Raw genomic sequence first — 21,245 nt, 5'->3', positions numbered from 1 at the left:
ACAGTTACATTCAGTCATGTTCTGTGTCAAGAAAATGAACAGCCAGTTTTACTAGCAGCCAATTCAAACAGCAATTTTCTATCGATTACATGACATTAATAGATTGACGAAACTAAATCTTGAGGTAGAGAGCCACAGATGTGAAGTTACAGACCATAGAATTATATCTGTATTTAAATTTAAATGGTGAAAATATACTAGATTTTAATTTGTTTTTAAGAATATGTAAATGGTGCTTGACTCGCCACCACGGTAACAAGGTGTTGTGGGAGATTACCAGGGAGTTGCTATGGTGTTATGAGTTGTTTTTAATGTGTTGCTATGCAGTTTCTAGGTTATTCTGGGTTGTTCCTTGAGAGTTGCTAAATAGTTGCCAAGTTAAATGAGCCAACCCCCAAGTCTCAATGATATTCTGGTCCCCACTAGACACGGTATTGTCCTCTGGCATGTAAAAATCATAAGTTTGATTGATTAGAACTGTAATATCATTAGAACAATCATGCCAACCCTAAGAATCAGCAATTCTTAGCAAACACCACTAACTAGATATAGCTATTTCGTACAGAATCCCTAAAAGGTTGACTTGTTGTTCTGGTCTCTATTAAGCACCTATTAATCAAAAACAATATATATATACTGTTAACAACTCCACACTATGTGCAATATCCATCCATCCTTATAGACACTGAAATTTCAGAGTAGAAAATTAAGCTTGGATTTGTTTTATAGCTGCAGCTCTTAGTTTTAATGACCTACTTTGGATGCCAACATCTGAAGATGAAGTTTTTTGTCACATGCAAGTTTCTTTACTCATGTAAACCAATCCTAATGGAGGGAAATCCTCAAGGGCAGCTGTTTGGCAGGAGTCACATTTGGGCTTCTTTCCCAGTAATTAGCTATTAATGAGGTAGATCATCTTGAACACACTGACGTTGGACATTTCTCATTTTATCTAGCCTCTGGTTGTGTTTGTTTGCCGTTTCTCATGACGACTTGTGCAAAGTGTTTCGCTGTCATTTCTCAATTTAACAATGATGTCCTCATTCCAATTGTTTAAGTAAGCTTGAGAAACTAAACGATGAAAGTGAATGCATGTGACATTCATTGAGAGCTTGATATTCTCATCTTAGATCAACAGGCTTGTGTGGTCATGTTAATTTTGTATTTATTTTTTTCAGGCATGTGTGTATTTGCCCTCAGGAAAAGGGTAGTCATCTCTGGAATGTTATTTATCAGAATAAAATATGGGTCCAATAGAAATAGCTATTTATACTGTAAATAAGAATCACAAAGAATTTCCAAATTAATAATAACTTGATTTTTAAATTTTCTTAAATTTTCTTAGATTTTCATTTTTCCACAATTTCCCATGTCTCTATGATATTTAAGTGCAGGGGTGGGGAACCTTTTTCCTATTAAGGGCCATTCGAGTATTTACAAAATGATTTGCGGGCCATACAATTGCTTGCAATTCCTGATTGTGGGTTGAAATTAATGTACAAATTCTGTTACATGCTCACGCACTAAGAATTATTTTTTAAAAAAGGTCATTCTATTATACAGTACTTTGTGTTGTTATTTTTTTTAAATTATTTATTTATTTGGGGGTTTTTTTTACAGTTAAGGGAATCAAGGAAATTTTTGGCTTTTCACATTTTTTTTAGAATGGCCTCACAGGCTAGGTAAAATGGTCCTGTGGGCCTTATACGTCCCTGAGGCCGGATGTTCCCCACCCCTGTTCTAGTGCCTAGATATAACTTAGTAAACACCTCCAATAATAATATATATCCAAAGACATATTGGTTGCCAATGCCGATTTTTTGGTTGAGTGACAAATAAAACTGATTGACCAAACAGGGGTCTCAATAACGGAGTTCAAAACTCCTCCAAAAGTATTCATTTGTGCAAAAATATCAGAGTAGCACGACTCAAGAACTGTTTTGTATTATGAGCAAACCAAGCAAATACTTACCCGAGACAATCTTGGATCCAGAAATACAAACACCATTGGCACCTTCACTAGTTGGCTGGGGGGGAGGCGGGACAGTGGGTTTGGGTCGCGGTCGAGGGGTTGGTCTGGGCCGTTGAAGGGATCCAGTCGGGTAGGAGCCGTCGTGAGGTGGTGTATCTGGTGGGGTGGGGGTTCTGGGAGGGGACAGGTCTGGTTCCTCTGTGCTCTGGGAAGGAGGTTGTGGTGGAGGGTGGCTGGGAGCCTGGATGGGTGTCTGGTTGCTGCGACGAGGCGCGATGACAGGCTGAGGGGTGCTTACGTTCATGGCTGAGGACTGGTACGGAGTGGGCGGATTATCAGCTGACTTAACGTTCTGAGGTGTACCAGGCACAGCATGTTTGGGAGGTGCAGGTGCTTGTTTCTTTGTACCTGAAAGCAAGAGGATCATGCATGATTTTACTGACTGACTTTATAAACCAAAACTTGAAGGGATAGTTCGCCCAAATATGAAAATGACTCACCGTCTCATTGTTTCAAAGCTATATGACAATTTATTTTGTGGAACACAAAAAGAGATGTTCGGCAAAATGTATTAGGCCCAATCACCCTTCACATTCATTGTATGTAAAACAATATGCATTGAATGTGAATGGTGACAGAGGCTAACATTCTGGCTGACGTCTCCTTTTGTTTCCCATGGAAGAAATAAAGGTATACAGGTTGGAGAGGATGAGTAAATTCTGAAAGAATTTTCATTTTTGGATGAACTATCCCTTTTAAATGAAAGACAATTAGGCCTCACCTCTGCGCACCATGAAGGGGCTAGGGCCCTTGGAACCTGAGGTAGGGGTCCCCACGTTCAACTGGCTTGGTGTTCCACTGGAGCCTCCTGGCCCATTCCTTAAGGAAGGTGGTGTGGACGCAGGTTCTCGGACAGTTTTACTGGGTAGGGAACAAATGTAGGAAACTTTTATCACACCATTTTATTGTACGATGTCTACTAAGTTCCGTCAACATGCAAAACGGTTTAAATGTAGGGGTCTAAGTTGTGTTAATGATTTGATAATTTAGGGGCCGTTCAGGCCGAACGCATGCTTGAACTACAAAAATAAATAAATAAATAAATGGATGCAGCGCAACGCAGATGTCTCGAGAAGTCTATTTAACCAGACATGCCGTTAAACACGGCGCTCCTGCGTGAGACTCTGAAAAAAACAGCGCAACACTATGTAACGGTCAGATATGTCCATCTAGCGTATACATACATAGAAAAACGATAAAAAGGAATTTAAAAGGAAACTGCATTTCCTTAAAGGAATATTCCGGGTTCAATACAAGTTAAGCTCAATTGACAGCATTTGTGGCATAATGTTGAATACCACAAAAATGTATTTCGACTCTTCCCTCCTTTTCTTAAAAAAACCAAAAACAAATATTGAGGTTGCAGTGAGGCACTTACAATGGAAGTGAATGGAGCCAATTTCTGGAGGGTTTAAAGGCAGAAATGTGAAGCTTATAATTTCATAAAAGCACTTGCATGAATTCTTCTGTTAAAACTCATGTATTATTTGAGCTGTAAATTGTAATTTTTATAGTGGTTTTAGGGTTTTTTGGTTTGTTAACATTACATCATCATGGCAACAAAGTTGTAAAATTGCCTATAACTTTACACAGAAAAGGCTAGTAAGTGATTTTATCACACTAATATCATGTTTGTTTATATCTTGTGACTAAACTGTCGAAAAAGCGAGTATTTTGATGTTCAGAAATTGGCCCCCATTCACTTCCATTGTAAGCACCTCAATGTAACCCGGATTTTTGCTTTTTTTAAAGAAAAGGAGGGGCACGTCAACGTAAATTTTTGTGGTAATCAATATTGTGTCTCAAATGCTGTCGATTGAGCTTAACTTGTATTGAACCTGGAATGTTCCTTTAACGGTCTAAAAATTCACATAATCCCTAAATGAAAACCACAGTTAGTTAGCAGAGCATTTCCTAGCATGCAGTACATATTTCGAAGAAAGAGAGCGCAAGTACTGGATGAAAGCAAGGTACATAGGCCACACAAACTCAAGCAATACAGTATTATCCAACAGAAAAGAGACAGATCCCAGAATGGAAAAAGATCATGGACCTGACTTAAATGAGATTCTTGTGATACAGCCTTATTGTTCCAAGCAGTGATGTTCTAATAAGCATCCTTGACTTGCCATTTGCTGGAATCCTCCCCAGTAACTACATCTGATAATCATAATCTTCAAAGATGCATTAAAGCTAATGTGTGTATTTTTGGTGTGTGTTGAAATAGCCAGACAACAGTAAGAAAGCCAATTGTAAGACAATTTCCCTAGAAAAGGTGTTAACACTGCAGTTGTGTGGTTTTATCAAAACATTGCATTGTTTGTGCATTTTTGTGCATTTTACAAAACAAATTTGACCCAGGCCCCATGAATTATAGCGATAACCTTGCCTGGAGAAATCTGGGGTAAAGTGTTTTGTTCAAGGGCTTGAACCAGCAACCTTACAGTTACCAGCTCTGAGCTTTAACTAGCCCTGCACCACACCATCCAAATCATGTGAGCATTTTCTTACTTTAAGCAGTGTTTCGAAGCAATAAAATAAATCTGCAAAAAAAACGATGTGCACTAGACAAGACAGACAACATTACTGCATTTGATTATCGCCATCATGGACGTTTGAATCTTCACAGGTAAATTACCTTTCTCTGTGATCGTACCAAATTATTAGCTGTTTGATTGAAATGATAATTTTCTGATTTAAAGCTGATCGTTTTGAAGCAATAATCAAGAGAACTGCACAAAAAGACATTGACAGATTAGCCGGCTCCTGACATCTGGTGGCGGTTGGCGTTGAGAGGCAGATGAATTTTGAAGTTGCACCAATCCTTACCTGTTCTCCGTAGCAGGGTTCAGCTGAGCTAAAGGCTGCTGGGTCTGATTCACCACAATTCCCCCCTGTCCAGCCTCCATACCCCCACCGGTGGGTGACTGAGGGGAGGGCTCAAACACGGGAGCCACCCCAGCATCAATGGGAGGGAGAGGGGGCTGGAAGTTAGGAATGGAGTGTTGCTTTTTATTTATTGTGCCAGCTCTACGAATGGCGTGTTCCGGGTGTTTGTTAGCAGGGCTACAGGGAAGAGGGGAGACAGGGTGAAACATTCACACCAGACAGTGACAGTGGGTATTAGTCTCCACAGAGAGGAAAGAGGAGAGGGACAGGAACCTGAACACTTAAATGGCAACCAAGGAGACATATTTGGAATTTCCTTTAGAAATTGTTTTTGTGGTTAAGGAATGCAACACACCAACTCATCATTCTATTCTATAATACATACCATACAGTATGTACAGTACATAGTAGTGCTAAGCAAAATTACCCAAGCAAGAGTGTTGTTTTTGTTGCTGGAGCAAAAATACATAATGTGTCTGAAATGTCAGTTACTTGATATTAACAGTTCTATAAACAACAAGTTAATATCTAATGGATAATCTACAGTCAGCCGGTCATTATCGCAAAGGAACCCGATGCAGAGGACTAATAATAAGAGTTCAAACTACATTATTAATATATAGCATAAAGTGAAATTTCACTTTACCCCAGATGTGTGGTCTTTTTTTCTAAAATATCAAACCGCTGGATGGTGCAGAGAGGTCTTGCATCAGCCTAAAGGGATTAATTTTGTGATAAAGAACGGCTGACTGTAGATTATCCTGTTTATTACACGACTGCTTACTAAATTAATAAATGTACATGAAATATTGATTTGAGCTGAAATTATGTTAATATGTAAAAAAAAAAAAAGAAGAAGAAGAAGAAGAGAAACAGCTGAATTCCACCTCAAGGTTGCATCGGAGTTCTGTAAAGTGTTTATATTGCAAAAATGACCTGTCTGACTGCTCATTATCCACTTGCCAAATAAATGAACATTAAATAGATATTTGTTGTATGAAATTATTTTAGAAACTTACTTGTAGATACTGTAGAATGATACGAGAGGTAGGAAAGATGACTTACAATACTGGGATATCTGGTGAAATATCACTTTATCCCAGGATGTGTGATTGTTGTTCAGAAATATCAGACTGCTGGAAGTATAGAGTATATGTATATATATATATACACAGTGCATCCGGAAAGTATTCACAGCGCTTAACTTTTTCCACATTTTGTTATGTTACAGCCTTATTCCAAAATGGATTAAATTCATTATTTTCCTCAAAATTCTACAAACAATACCCCATAATGTCAACGTGAAAGAAGTTTGTTTGAAATCTTTGCAAATTTATTAAAAAATAAATAAATAAATAAAAATCACATGTACATAAGTATTCGCAGCCTTTGCTCAATACTTTGTTGAAGCACCTTTGGCACCAGTTACAGCCTCAAGTCTTTTTGAGTATGATGCTACAAGCTTGGCACACCTATTTTGGGCAGTTTCTCCCATTCTTCTTTGCAGGACCTCTCAAGCTCCATCAGGCTGGATGGGGAGCGTCGGTGCACAGCCATTTTCAGATCTCTCCAGAGATGTTCAATCGGGTTCAAGTCTGGGCTCTGGCTGGGCCACTCAAGGACATTCACAGAGTTGTCCCGGAGCCACTCCTTTGTTATCTTGGCTGTGTGCTTAGGGTCGTTGTCCTGTTGGAAGATGAACCTTCACCCCAGTCTGAGGTCCAGAGCACTCTGGAGCAGGTTTTCATCAAGGATGTCTCTGTACATTGCTGAATTCATCTTTCCCTCGATCCTGACTAGTCTCCCAGTTCCTGCCGCTGAAAAACATCCCCACAGCATGATGCTGCCATCACCATGCTTCACTGTAGGGATGGTATTGGCCAGGTGATGAGCGGTGCCTGGTTTCCTCCAGACATGATGCTTGCCATTCAGGCCAAAGAGTTCAATTTTTGTTTCTCATGGTCTGAGAGACCTTCAGGTGCATTTTGGCAAACTCCAGGCGGGCTGTCATGTGCCTTTTACTGAGGAGTGGCTTCCGTCTGGCCACTCTACCATACAGGTCTGATTGGTGGAGTGCTGCAGAGATGGTTGTTCTTCTGGAAGGTTCTCCTCTCTCCACAGAGAAACGCTGGAGCTCTGTCAGAGTGACCATCGGGTTCTTGGTCACCTCCCCCGATCGCTCAGTTTGGCCGGGCGGCCAGCTCTAGGAAGAGTCCTGGTGGTTCCAAACTTCTTCCATTTACGGATGATGGAGGCCACTGTGCTCATTGGGACCTTAAATGCTGCAGAAATTTTTCTGTACCCTTCCCCAGATCTGTGCTCAATACAATCCTGTCTCGGAGGTCTACAGACAATTTCTTGGACTTCATGGCTTGGTTTGTGCTCTGACATGCACTGTTAACTGTGGGCCCTTATATAGACAGGTGTGTGCCTTTCCAAATCATGTCCAATCAAATGAATTTACCACAGGTGGACTCCAATCAAGTTGTAGAAACATCTCAAGGATGATCAGTGGAAACAGGATGCACCTGAGCTCAATTTTGAGTGTTATGGCAAAGGCTGTGAATACTTATGTACATGTGATTTTTTTCATTTTTTCATTTTTTATAAATTTGCAAAGATTTCAAACAAACTTCTTTCATGTTGTCATTATGGGGTATTGTTTGTAGAATTTTGAGGAAAATAATGAATATAATCCATTTTGGAATAAGGCTGTAACATAACAAAATGTGGAAAAAGTGAAGCGCTGTGAATACTTTCCGGATGCACTGTATATGTATATATATATATATATATATATATATATATATATACACACACTGATCAGCCACAACATTAAAACCACCTGCCTAATATTGGGTAGGTCCCGCTCATGCAATTTGACCAGTCTGGCCATTCTCTGTTGACCTCTCTCATCAACAAGGCATTTCCGTCCGCAGAACTGCTGCTCAAAAGCATCCAGTGAGCGGCAGTTCTGTGGATGGAAATGCCTTGTTGATGAGAGAGGTAAACAGAGAATGGCCAGACTGGTTTGAACTGATAAAGTCTACAATAACTCAGATAACCGCTCTGTACAATTGTGTTGAGAAGAATAGCATCTCAAAATTCTATTCTGAGATGCGGGTTGGCGCTGTTTTGGTGGCACGAGGGGGACCTACACAATATTAGGTATTGTATTCGGCAACTTAGAACTTATGTACAGATCAGGGGCATGATTAATTGCCTTAATTTTTTAACAATTTATTTTTTTATTATTTAAAAATGTATTATATATAAATATGAATCATTTTAAATTATTTTTATTTAATTAATCCCACTAAATTAACATGTTAAATTGACAGCCCTAATAAATATATTTTACATATACTCCAGTAAATGACAGCACTCTACCGTGGCACAGTGACATACATTAGGAGTGTTGAACTGAAGGACTGCCCTACACCTAAAAGAAAAATACCTTTTACTTTCTTAATCTCTGAACTTTTGTTCCTCCCTGAGCTAGAGAATGGTATGACTGCCTGTGGGAGGGGAGATATAATTCAGAACATACCGAGCTTCTGAGAGCACTGGTAACATGACTGTACACTACCGGCTTTAACCCTCAATTCATATCCAAAATTTGAATTAATGGAATTCAAATAATTTTGTTACAAACCCATTTATTGTTCCGGTAGATACTGTATGAAATGTTTTAGAACTTTAAATGTCAAAAACGTTCTCTGACTTTGGCATCCAGTTCATAATCTCTACATATTTCAATGATGCTTTTATACATAGCTATAAGCATACAGTTTATTGGTTTCAGTAAGCATACAATAAGAAATGGCTGAAAGACAAAACAAAAGACAAAACAAAACCCGAAATGAAACTAAACCAAATTCAAAATGAAACAGAACAAAACAGCTAAACAAAAAAAGCATGTTGATGCACTAAATACTAAATAGCCCCCACTTCCAATCTCAGACCATCTGCTTTAACTGTGACTGACTCACTAGCCACTACATAGGATGCAGAAACAACTGTGGAACTGGAGTTGCTTCTGTGAACGCGGGGATGAGACCTGTACCTGTCTTTGCGGGAGATGTCAGAATCTAGTGACCCCTGGCTGCCTGGGCGCCTTCTGTCTATAGATCCTGCTTCAGAATCAGGGGTACCCGGACACCCAGGCAAGGCAAACATTCCTGAAACATTGAAGTCCACGTCTGGAGAGGAAAAGAGGACATAGTGGACATAGATATGGCCATGACTGGGTACATGTTGAGAATGTTGACCTTTCATTCAATAAGACATACAGCTTTGATCCAAAACCTAGTGAGCCACCTCTACATTTTAAGGCATTGTGGGCACCAAGGGCATAGATTTTGCTTGAACAATGGGGGGGTTGCAACGTGAAGCATTTACATGCTTCTATTGATCATGGTATAAACACTGGGTGGGGGGGGTTTGTACTTGCTTGTTTTGATTATTTGGAGGGTTACTTCCCCCCCATCACCACTGGAATCTATGCCCCTGGTGGGCACACATTCTCAATGCAAAGGCTGTTAACAACAGTAAGCAGAAAAAGTGTTACCTTAAAAGATACCTTGTCTAAGCCAAATAAAAAGAAAACGAAAAAAGGACAGTATTATATTCATCCTTCCCCTACAAGGCCATCTCAGAATGAATGCAATAAGCTCAGCAAAAATAAAATCCAACCCAAGATGAAGGAAAATGTTAATTTAGTAGTATTTTTTATTAGTACTGGAAAGTAGCGATAAAAATAGTTCAATCTAGCCAAAAAACTATTTCGTCCAATATTTGTGTGTCCTATGTATTTTGGTGCTTATAACAGTATTGTGTTGTTAGCTTAGCAGCTTGCTAATTGTCAAACTCTAAAGAAGCCATTTTTACAGTTGCAAAAACATGGGTTGACAGACAGTAAGACTATTCTTGGACAGACCCTTGTTTTCAGTCGCATCAAATGACATCTACCCTGAAAACGGTTCCTACTGTGAGTTGATAAAATCAAGTCTCTCCTACAAGAGCTCATTGTGGACTTCAGAAAGCACAGAGCCATAGACCACTCCACCATACACATCAGTGGGGTCGAAGTGGTAAGGGTCAGAAATTTCAAGTTCCTTGGCATCCACAACACAGAGGACCTCGCGTGGACGCTCAACACCTCTACACTAGTTAAAAAGTTACATCAGCGCCTTTATTTTCTTAGAAGGCTCAAAAAACTCCACCTCCCCTGTTGACTGTTGGAAAACTTCTACAGATGAACAGTTGAAAGCATCCTAACATACGGCATCACTGTCTAGTATGATAGCTGCACCTCAGAAGACAGCAAAGCCCTTGAACATGTTGTCAAGACTGCACAACACAACACATCACTGACACCCAGCTACCAGCCGTTAAAGACCTAAACATGCGCTGCCAGACCAGAGCACTGCGCATCATCAAAGACCCCACCCATCCAGGCTATGGTCTGTTCATCCTCCTGTCTTCTGGAAGGCGGTACAGACTAATCAATGCATGCACCACCAGGCTAAGGATCAGCTTTTTCCCCAGAGCTGTCTCCAGGCTGAACTCTCATTCCTCCGTCCCCGCCCCATCCCCCCATTTTAGTTATGTCTAATTTCTACTCTCTTTTCTAAATTTATGCAACAGCCAGTGGAAGACAATAATTTCATTGCACTTGTACAATGATAATAAAGAGCTTGAATTGAATCGTACACTTCATGAGATAAGTGCTAATTGCGTGGCATGCTGCTTGACTCACCATTAACAGAGTTGCTGCCAATAAAAACCACAAATCAGCCACTTATGAGGTTTCATTTTGGTTAGTAGCTGCCTGAGGGTCACTGCCTTTGTATACAGTAACCCGCTAGGCAGCTTGCTAGGTTTAGGAATGGGGCTATAGTGAATAGTAATCTCACCTTCCGGGAAGAACCAGCTTGCATGTTGGATTATTAGTTCAATTATAGACACTACATGGACAGAGGTAGTAGCTGCCATCTCAGCAAGGGACCTAAGAAAAGAACATAACTGCATGTAACATGTCAATATGACACATCTGCATTACTAAAAGAGAATAATCATGGAAATGAAGCTGATAAAGCTGATTATCTGATGTTTATATTTTACTTAAAAATAATTCTTTTTTTTTTTATTCCATCGTTAAAGTAAATGACAAGTAAACCATCTACTCTAAAGCTTGCAAAGACAATATGGGTATCATAATAGTGTTTTCATGCTGGGCATGTAAGTGAATAGAGGGCAACAGTATGGTTCCGGAAGTAAAAATCCCATTCACTTATACCATCGACGAACTGATTTTCAACGATAACTTATAAACTTTTAGAGGCAGACCTACCGTGAGCTATGAGGTTGTTCATCGATGGTATATGCTTCCGCTGAAGCCATCCATCTGCGTTATTTCAACTTCGTTGTTTAAACATTGTGTTTGATAGCGGAATTCATGGTAAACAACTACATTACCCATGGTCCAGCAGAGAAATCTTCACCAATCAAAGAACCGCGGCCAACGAAGCCTGCGAAACGTGCCTCAGAGTGACCACCCACTCCCATGACGCACTGTGAATGACATAATCGAGTCGATGTCTCTTCACCCTTAAACTACTTTTTTATTTGTACATATGGGAATATTTTGCAACAAACATAAAATATATTGTTTCTATACTTTCAAACAACCTAAAATCAATAGTTTTACCATAGTTTATTATGCAATGACATTATTCTCAATGCTTCATGGTATTGTAGTCCATGCCCTCATGAAAGACAGTAAGTACACAGCCTTGTACCTTTGTCTTTTTGTCTGATTTTCAAATACTTTTTTTGCCTCAAAACAAAGTTTGTGATGTTGTGATTTACCCCGGAGCTGGTTGGTTTGGTTCATGGCTTACAACTCATTTATAAAGGATTTTATTAAAAGTCTATGGAAGAAATGAATGGAGAAAATACTTCCGGAACCAAGACGGCTGAATAAGTGGGCGGGCACTGTTGCGCTCTATTGCGATTGGACTTGTTTCTCACCCCTCTGTCTTGGCCCACAGTAAATTGGGTCCCAGTACGATGGCAATGTTACTCGCTGTCATCTTATTGATGTCACTTTCCTGAGCAAGCTTGGCAAGAAACTTCACTAAGTACCTTCAAAGACAAAGATTAGCTTGTTACAGTCATAATAATTGCTACTGTTTAATGTTAAAGTCAATGTGAAACAGCATTCACAACCCATTTTACTTTCGTAATGTGACATTTCCAAGTGAAATAGGATATCTATCAACAAGAAAAGTTATATCATTTTAATGGAACATTACAAAAATAAGAATTTTCCTGTGGAATAATGTGAACTGATAAATCAAGCACATAGTAAATAGGTTCAATTTTGATTTCATGTTGACTTTAAAGTTTAGTTTGAAGTGGTAACAAGCAGATACGACTTCACAAACCTAAAATTGGTCTTGTTGGCCTTTGGTAACATGTCACATACAACCCACAGAGCCTGAAGTTTTTTATCGGGGTCAGAAATACTGCAGAAGAGAAAAGTCAAGAGAAACCCTTTGAGTTGTAAAGTCTTTAACTGCCACATGAAGGGATGAGTCAAACATATGAGCTTCCAATAGCTGAGGTCAGCTCTCTCACTGGCCACACCTTAAATTATTACATAAGGGTCCAAGCCCAGAAAATAATCTGGAAGTCATGACTCAATGACAACAAAAGGTATTAACATAAATTAATACGTTATCGGTGTAATACCTGCAGTGGTAGGTCATTCGAAAAATGACAAATTTGAATATTGTGACTTTTTCTCAGGCAACATGCCATTGAAATTTCAGTTCAATGTGATGTTTCTGATCGCCACACCTGGAATACTTTAATCCTAATTGGCATGCGGTAAATCCAGTGTAAAGTTAATATTTCTTTTCAACTTTGTCAGTGCAGTTGTAAATATTTTAGCAGTGCATTTTTATACTAATACTTGAACAGACATAGAGAGAGACTTGTGTAAATGTGCTTTACTTTGAGGCCTGGATCCACTCTTCATACAGCTGGTAGCTCATCAGAGGTTCAGGCAGCTCTCGCAGGTAAGATTTCAGGGCTCCTACATAACCATGAGTAAACAATGGCAATAATCAACATTAAAGGAATAGTTCATCCAAAACTTACAATTCTCTCATCATTTATTCACCTTCATACCATCCCAGATGTGTGTGACTTCTTTTCTTTAGCAGAACACAAACAAAGGTTTTAAGAAGAATATTTCAGCTCTCCAAGGCCATACAATGCAAGTTAATGGTGATCAGACCTTTGTAGCTCCAAACAAATCATAAAAGTAATCCATACAACTCCAGTGGTTAAATCCATATCTTCAGAAGCAATATAATAGGTGTGGCTGAGAAACAGATCTATGTTTCCTTTATGTGATTTTTGGAGCTAATAAGATGCATTGCATTGTATGGACTTACAGAGCTAAAAATCTTTGTTTGTGTTCTGCAGAAGAAAGTAAGTCATACACATCTGGGATGGCATGAGGGTGAGTAAATGATGAGAGAATTTTCCTTTTTGGGTGAACTATGACTTTAAATAATGTACATTTTCAAGCTTCTGACAGATCTTCACACCTTAAAGATGTCTCACCACTCATTCAAATGCGTCGATTAATTATCAAATTACTGTGGCTGTTGGCATCCTGTTTAATTGAGTTGCAAGACCTCTCTTGCATTACAAAGCTCTATCTATTTTTGTGGTTCACCAGGGTTGTGGACAGAACTGAAAGGTTCCAGCTTTCAAAACAACTCTGTGCTAGAATTCTAGTTTTGTAATGAGTGGATGATCAACAAGATAACCAAGCACAGTTAAGTCACTGTAGAGCCGAGGAGGGCGGGGCCGGGCTGGAATGAGACACACCCGGTCCCCAATCAGCCTGATGGGGCGCGCGAGGGATAAAGGCAGCCAGGGACGACAGTTCGAGAGAGAGAGATGTAGAGCCGAGGAGGGCGGGGCCGGGCTGGAATGAGACACACCCGGTCCCCAATCAGCCTGATTGGGGACCGGGTGTGTCTCATTCCAGCCCGGCCCCGCCCTCCTCGGCTCTACAGTCACATTTTGGGAAGTCATTCTAAATGCAAATATAGGTACTGTACAAACAAATGACCCATGTAAACCTCCTTATGATTTAGCTTATGGAAAGCAGAACGTACCAGCTACAGCGTGAGGGTCAGAATAAAACTCCTCCAACTGGGAGGTGGAACAGTCCAGTGCCGCCTTTAGCTTCTTGAGTTTGGAGGCCCCAGCAGCGATACGGAACAAACCCTGTCACGAAAGGAAATGTTATAAACGTGCAAGACCATACAATGTACAGTAAAAATATAAACTGGAACCCAAGAAATGCTGATGTGTGAAAATGATTCAAAATGCTGCCAGGGGCTGTTTTCATTTCTGTCAGTGAAGGTTTCAAAGGGAAATGACTGTCTCGTTTTAGTGCTAATATTAGTGTCAGTTGTCTGTGTTTAGTTAAAAAAAAAAAAAAAAAAAAAAGGAGAACTGAAGCAGTGGATGCTAATTATGCTGATGTACAGCCACAGACTCACTCTCACAAATAGATTGTTTACGATCATATAGATCTTATCTGTAGCTCTGCCTTGAAATAATAGCGACAAAAAGCTACATTAAAAAAATATATATATATTTTTTTAGCTAAAAGCTAATTTTTATCTAAACTAAATGAGCTCAATTATCCTTTCAGAATAAGTTTTGAAAAATGGACATTCTAGAATAATTAGTTAATGAACAATTTTTTTTGTTTTTTTCTGAAGAATTAGTGCTTGCCCAGGCAAAACTTGCCATCATGATGCTAGGCATAATATGTGTGATTGTCAGGACATTGCGATGTGTTTGCTAAGGTGTTCTGAGTGGTTGTAAGTGCATTGCTATGTGATTGCTAGGGTGTTTTGGTGGTTGCCTTGCCAGTCTGTTGTTATGGGCTGTTAGGGTGTTCTGGCAGTTTCTAGGGTCTTGCTATGCAGTTGCTAGGGTGGTCTGGTGGTTGCCAGGATGTTGCTAAATGTTTGCTAATGTGTTCTGGTGGTTGCCAGGGTGATGCTCTGGGTTGCTAAAGTGTTCTGTTGGTTGTCAGGATGTTGTGTTTACTGAGGTGTTCTGAGTGGTTGTGTGTGCATTGCTAGGGTGTTCTACCGGGACATTGTTATGTATTTGCTGAGATGTTCTGAGGGGTTGTAAGTGCATTGCTATGCAGTTGCTAGGATGTTTTGGTGGTTGCCAGAGTGATGCTATGCAGTTTCTAGGGCGTTCTGGTGGTTTCTAAGGTGTTGCTATGTGATTGCTATTGTGTTCTGCCAGGACGATATGTGTTTCCTGAGATGTTTTGAGGGGTTGCAAGTGTGTTGCTATGCAGTTACTAGGATGTTTTGGTGGTTGCCAGGGTGATGCTGTGCAGTTGCTAGGTTGTTTTGTTGGTTGCCAAGACACTGCTATGTGTTTGCTGTGGTGATCTAAATGTTTGTTAGTGCATTGTTATGCGGTTGCTGGGGTATCTGGTGGTTGCCAGGGTGTTGATATGCGGTTGCTATGGTGTTTTGGTGGTTGTTCTGGCAGTTCCTAGGGTGCTCTGGTGGTTGCCAGGATGTTGCAAAATGTTTGCTAATGTGTTATGTTAGTTTGTTGCCATGTGGTTGACAGGGTGTTCTGGTGTTTGCCAGTGTGTTGCTCTGGGTTGCTAGAGTGTTCTGGTGGTTGTCAGGATATTGTGTTTGTTGAGGTGTTCTGAGTGGTTGTGTGTGCATTGCTATGTGGTTGCTAGGGTGCTCTACCAGGACATTGTGTGTTTGCTGAGATGTTCCGAGGGGTTGTAAGTGCATTGCTATGCAGTTGCTAGGATGTTTTGGTGGTTGCCAGAGTAATGCTATGTGGTTGCTAGGTGTTCTGGTGGTTTCTAGGGTGTTGCTATGTGATTGTTATTATGCTCTGCCAGGACATTGTTATGTGTTTTCTGAGAAGCTTTGAGGGGTTGTAAGTGTGTTGCTATGCAGTTACTAGGATGTTATGGTGGTTGCCAGGGTGATGCTATGCAGTTGCTGGGGTGTTCTGGTGGTTGCCATGGTGTTGATATGCAGTTGCTATGGAGTTTTGGTGGTTGCCTTGCCAGGGTGTTATTATGGGATGTTAGGGTGTTCTGGCAGTTCCTAGGGTCTTGCTATGTGGTTGCTAGGGTGCTCTGATGGTTGCCAGGATGCTGCTTAATGTTTGCTAAGGTATTCTGAGTGGTTGTTAGTTTGTTGCCATGTGGTTGCTAAGGTGTTCTGGTGATTTCCAGGGTGTTGCTATGGGTTGCTTGGGTGTTCTGGTGGTTTTCAGTTTGTTGCTATATGTTTCTAAGGTGATCTGAGTGGTTGTTAGTGCATTGCTATACGGCTGCTAGAGTGTTTTGGTGGCAGCCAGGGTTTTGTTATGGGCTGTTATTGTTCTGGCAGTTTCTAAGGTGTTGCTATGGGTTGCAAGAGTGCTCTGGTAGTTACCAGGGCGTTGCTAAGGTGTTCTGAGTGGTTGTTAGTTTGTTGCCATGTGGTTGCTAAGGTGTTCTGGTGATTTCCAGGGTGTTGCTATGGGTTGCTTGGGTGTTCTGGTGGTTTTCAGTTTGTTGCTATATGTTTCTAAGGTGATCTGAGTGGTTGTTAGTGCATTGCTATACGGCTGCTAGAGTGTTTTGGTGGCAGCCAGGGTTTTGTTATGGGCTGTTATTGTTCTGGCAGTTTCTAAGGTGTTGCTATGGGTTGCAAGAGTGCTCTGGTAGTTACCAGGGCGTTGCTAAGGTGTTCTGAGTGGTTGTTAGTTTGTTGCCATGTGGTTGCTAGAGTGTTCTGGTGGTTGTCAGGATGTTGTGTTTACTGAGGTGAGTGGTTGTTTTTGCATTGCTATGTGGTTGCTAGGGTGTTATGCCAGAACGTTGTTATGTGTTTGATGAGATGTTCAGATGGGTTGTAAGTGCATTGCTATGCAATTGCTATGATTTTTTGGTGGTTGCTAGGGTGATATTATGAGGTTGCTAGGGTGATCTGGTGGTTGCCAGAGTGTTGCTATGTGGTTGTTAGGGTGTTCTGCCAGGAGGTTGTTATGTGTTTGCTGAGATGTTCTGAGAGGTTGTGTGTTGCTATGCTGTTGCCAGGGTGATGCTGTGCAGCTGCTAGGGTGTTCTGGTGGTTGCCAGGACACCGCTATGTGTTTGCTGAGGTGTTCTAAGTGGTTGTTAGAGCATTTCTATGTAGTTGCTAGGGTGTTCTGGTGGTTGCTAGGCTATTGCTATTTGGATGCTAAGGTGTTTTACCAGGAAGTTGTGAAGTGTTTGCTAAGGCATTCTAAATGGTTATTAGTGCATTGCTATGCGGTTGCTAGGGTGTTCTGGTGGTTGCTAGGTTTTTGCTACTGTATGTCATTGCTAGAGTGTTCTGTCAGGTTGTTGTTATGTGTTTGCTGAGCTGTTCTGAATAGTTGTCAATGCATTGTTAATGGTTGCTAGGGTGTTCTAGTGGTTGCCAGGATGTTGCTGTGTGTTTTCTGGTGGTTGCCAGGGTGTTGCTTTGTGTTTGCTAAGGTGTTCTGAGTAGTTGTTCTGTTTGTTGCCATGCAGTTGCTAGGGTGTTCTGGTGGTTGCCAGGACGTTGTTCTGTGTTTGCCGATGTGTTCTAAATGGTTGTTAGTGTGCTATGTGGTAGCTAGGGTGTTCTGGTGATTGCCAGGACGTTGCTATATGTTTGCTAAGGTGTTTTGAGTGGTTGTTAAGGCATTGCCATGTGGTTGTTTGAATGATCTGGTGGTTCCAAGGGCATTGCTATGCGGTTGCTAGGAAGTTCTGGTTGGCTGCTAGGTGGTTGGCCAAAGTCAAAAGAGTCCAAAAGGGTCTCCATGATAATCTGAACCTTAGATATGGCTCCCTCCTTCAATGTAAATCTATGGGATTTTTACGCCTGTTTTAAACACCAGGCGAAAATCAAAAGTTTGATTGCTTAGTAAAATAAACAATAATACTTCATCCCTTCATTCATTCTTCCTTTAAAAAAAAGATTCTGTACTAAAGTGCCCTTTGCAAAATAGTGCAAAGACAGAAAGATTAAACACTTCCTTTAAAATGACAACCATCTGCTGCTGTGTATCCATTAACAATGGGACACGTCTTTTAACATACAGTGAATTTATCTGTTCTCATGTGTTGTTAAAAAGGATGAAATACCTCTTCCTGCATGCCGGTCTCCAGAAGCATCATGACACAGGCCTCTATGGGCAAAGCGATCTCTCTGCTAGTGCGTTTCAGATGTTCCTCTAGAGAGGTGCCAAACGCTGGCTTCTCCGTCCATTTATCTATGTCAGATGAAGAGAGGGAGAGTGAGACTAGAGGAATAAACCATATAGTTTGAGATGTGTATGGAAGATCTGTAGCATGTAAAATGGGATACGTTAAAGTGTTGGCCACCAGACTATTGAATTATTGATTCATGGCTTGTTGATGACTAGCAAGATCTACAGTGGTTTCTTGCCCATTTAACCTCATAGAAACACATGAACCACTACAATTTAAATCATTCTCAGATGTGAGTCGTTGGGTGTTGGTTTGAACATTAAAGATCAGAGAGAGGATACATTTAGTCTCTGTTTCAGAACATAAAACACATGTTCCAAATATGGTTTGACTCCTAAAAATTAGCAATAGCAATGCCTCCTCCTAAGTGGCATGTGGTCAGATTTCTCTGTATTAAGTGTTTTAAGCAAGATGTGAGTGTTCCATACAAAAGTGATGTGTTGTAAAGGAAGTTAAGGGTAAATATCTCACCTTGCTGGGACTGTATGGTGGGTAGGACGCTTTCGATGGAAGCCAAAGCTCTTCTATGGTATTCAGCTTGTGCTTCTAATAACTGCCAGGACAAATGTAAACATTAGCCTTTTTATTAATTTTTTATACGAGAAGTAAACACATGATTTGTGACTTACTGTAAAAAAAGTATCTTCCCCATTCATCTATCCCATGACTATTGTTGATCTAGTTCCACACTGGATATTTGCACATAACAATTTGTCATCTATCTTACATCTATTTGCATAGTGAATTGTGATTGGTCTTGTCTTCCTTGCATATATCTAATCAATTATAGCCAACTTTACACTGCACAGTGACAGTGTGTGTTGATTCTTCCTACCAAAGTCAAAAACCAAAGTTAACCTTAAACTTTAAGACTATTCTTTTGCTGCCTTGCCATCACTGGTATTCCTTTATGGAAAGCAAATCTAATTTTCAATTTAAGATTAATCCCTCCAGTATTAATCGAACTTTAGAAGAGAATATTTGTCTTAGACCTGTCAGCTTGCTGGTGTGTGTTGTTCAAGCTCCTGTAAAGCTCATCGAGATGGCTTACCAAGACATAATAGCGAGCATATTCTCCTTCCTTGGAGGAAAAGTTGTACATGTCTGCTGCCAATTGATCCTAGAGAAAGAGATTCAATATGTTCTCAATGTCTGAAACAATGTAAAAAAAGTTCTAAAGTAATATATATTAATTCATCTGATTAGTCTAACTTTCTATTCCATCTTAGATTAGCCCCACTTAAAAGAAATTGTTCACCCAAAAATTTAAATTCTGTCATTTACTAAATTACTAAATTCTGTCACCCTCATGCATCCCAGATGTTTATGACTTTCTTCCTTCTGCAGAACACAAATTATGATCTTTAGAAGAATATCTCAGCTCTGTTGGTCGATACAATGCAAGTGAATGGTTACCAGAACTTGAGCTCCAAAAAGCACATAAAGGCAGCATAAGAGTAATCCATAATACTCCAGTGGTTAAATCCATGCCTTCAGAAGTGATATGATAGGTGAGGGTAAGAAATATTGAATTATATTAATAATATTTCAGAATATTTAAGTCCTTTTTTACTATCAAACTCCACCTTTGACCAGCCCTGACCAGTAGGTGGCAATATGCACGAAAAATGTGAATCCACAAAAACAAAAGAAGAAAAATGTGGAAGTGAAAGTGGAGATTTATAGTAAAAAAGGACTTAAATATTGATCTGTTTCCCACCCACACCTATCATATTGCTTCTGAAAACATGGATTAAACAACTGGAGTCTTTATGCAACTTTATGTGCTTTCTGGAGTTTCAAAGTTCAGACCACCATTCACTTGCATTGTATGGACCTACAGAGCTGAAATATTCTTCTAAAAATCTTCACTTGTGTTCTGGAGAAGAAAGCAAGTCATACATATCTGGGATGGCCTGAGGGTGAGTAAAGTATGAAAGAATTTTTCTTTTTGGTTGAACCATCCCTTTAACTGCCTTTCATTCACACAGTTTACCCCAATAACATCTGTATATCCCAATAAAACATGAAACAACTTTACCCAAATGTGTACAGTTGGCTACCTTGCATATTTCCATTTTGATCTGGGCGTCATCCATCTCTTCCTTAAGTGTGTCAACTTTGGCAGCCATTGCTTGAGCGTTTGTGGCTGAAGGGAACACCTTTGCGGCCTGGTAATACCTGTATTATAATAGATTTCATCTATTAGCCATAAGCCAATGCCATTTTTTAGACAGACTCATTCAAGCAATCGGACAGCAGGATCTGGTGTAGTTATAGTATGGCTGAAGATGATGTCATGAAAACTCATTGATGTTATCAATGGCTAAAGATGATGTAACTTAAACCTGCTGAAATCCTCTACGGTTGAAGCGTCTGATGTCATTTAGATGCAGTGGATGTACTGCTCAATTATTGCATGTGTGTCATTTAATTTATAAACACACCTGGCTTTTGCAGAATCATAATCCAACACAAGCTTGGCTAAATTCTTTCTCTGCTTCAGGAGATTAGGAACGTCCACCTTCAAGCACAAAGACAGAAATGTCACCTACATTACATAACATGTTTAAGTAGCAGCAGGTAACGTGCAGGTCTCTGGCATTACATACCTCTGCTAGCTGATTGAGAGGGTCTAGAACATCTCTCTCCAGCTGGACCTCATGTTGGCTCTGCTCATAGGCCAGTTTGCTTTCAGCCTCTCCGCAAACTTCCATCATTTTTCTGCAGACACAAAAACGTAAAGGCACATGCTCCATTACTGTTAGTGACTGAGCCAAGTAGAGTAGTTTCTGGACATGTTCAACATCCTTTGATGGTCCTGGAACATCATATGTATAAAACAATCATAGCCCTAAACCTAACCCAACAATAACCTATTCCTAAAATCAGAGGGAAATAATAGGTTGATGATAGGAATGGTGTTCAAGCCTCTGCTACATCTAAACTACA

The 21,245-nt window shown here is 40.2% G+C and overlaps 1 protein-coding gene across 4 annotated transcripts in view; it reads right to left on the bottom strand.

The window, feature by feature from the left end:
* LOC127450222 (rho GTPase-activating protein 17-like) overlaps window positions 1–21,245 on the bottom strand; it is a 54,405-nt gene that overhangs the window by 4,574 nt on the left and 28,586 nt on the right. For 3 of the 4 annotated variants that reach the window (XM_051714123.1, XM_051714121.1, XM_051714120.1), the window contains exons 5-19: window positions 20,906–21,017; window positions 20,741–20,817; window positions 20,357–20,474; window positions 19,345–19,413; window positions 18,765–18,846; window positions 18,168–18,295; window positions 14,125–14,236; window positions 12,944–13,025; window positions 12,373–12,453; window positions 11,957–12,070; window positions 10,840–10,931; window positions 8,988–9,123; window positions 4,862–5,098; window positions 2,754–2,893; window positions 1,973–2,380 (exon numbers count right to left, since the gene is read on the bottom strand). In XM_051714123.1, the coding sequence (XP_051570083.1) occupies window positions 1,973–2,380; window positions 2,754–2,893; window positions 4,862–5,098; window positions 8,988–9,123; window positions 10,840–10,931; window positions 11,957–12,070; window positions 12,373–12,453; window positions 12,944–13,025; window positions 14,125–14,236; window positions 18,168–18,295; window positions 18,765–18,846; window positions 19,345–19,413; window positions 20,357–20,474; window positions 20,741–20,817; window positions 20,906–21,017 (1,988 nt within the window). The remainder of the gene's footprint in view (window positions 1–1,972; window positions 2,381–2,753; window positions 2,894–4,861; window positions 5,099–8,987; window positions 9,124–10,839; window positions 10,932–11,956; window positions 12,071–12,372; window positions 12,454–12,943; window positions 13,026–14,124; window positions 14,237–18,167; window positions 18,296–18,764; window positions 18,847–19,344; window positions 19,414–20,356; window positions 20,475–20,740; window positions 20,818–20,905; window positions 21,018–21,245) is intronic. The other variant, XM_051714124.1, reaches the window with a different exon arrangement.

Source organism: Myxocyprinus asiaticus, chromosome 13, assembly GCF_019703515.2.
Source record: "Myxocyprinus asiaticus isolate MX2 ecotype Aquarium Trade chromosome 13, UBuf_Myxa_2, whole genome shotgun sequence".
NCBI classification, from domain to species: domain Eukaryota; kingdom Metazoa; phylum Chordata; class Actinopteri; order Cypriniformes; family Catostomidae; genus Myxocyprinus; species Myxocyprinus asiaticus.
Note: the sequence above shows the minus strand (reverse complement) of the source record. Positions and strands in the feature narration are given on the sequence as shown.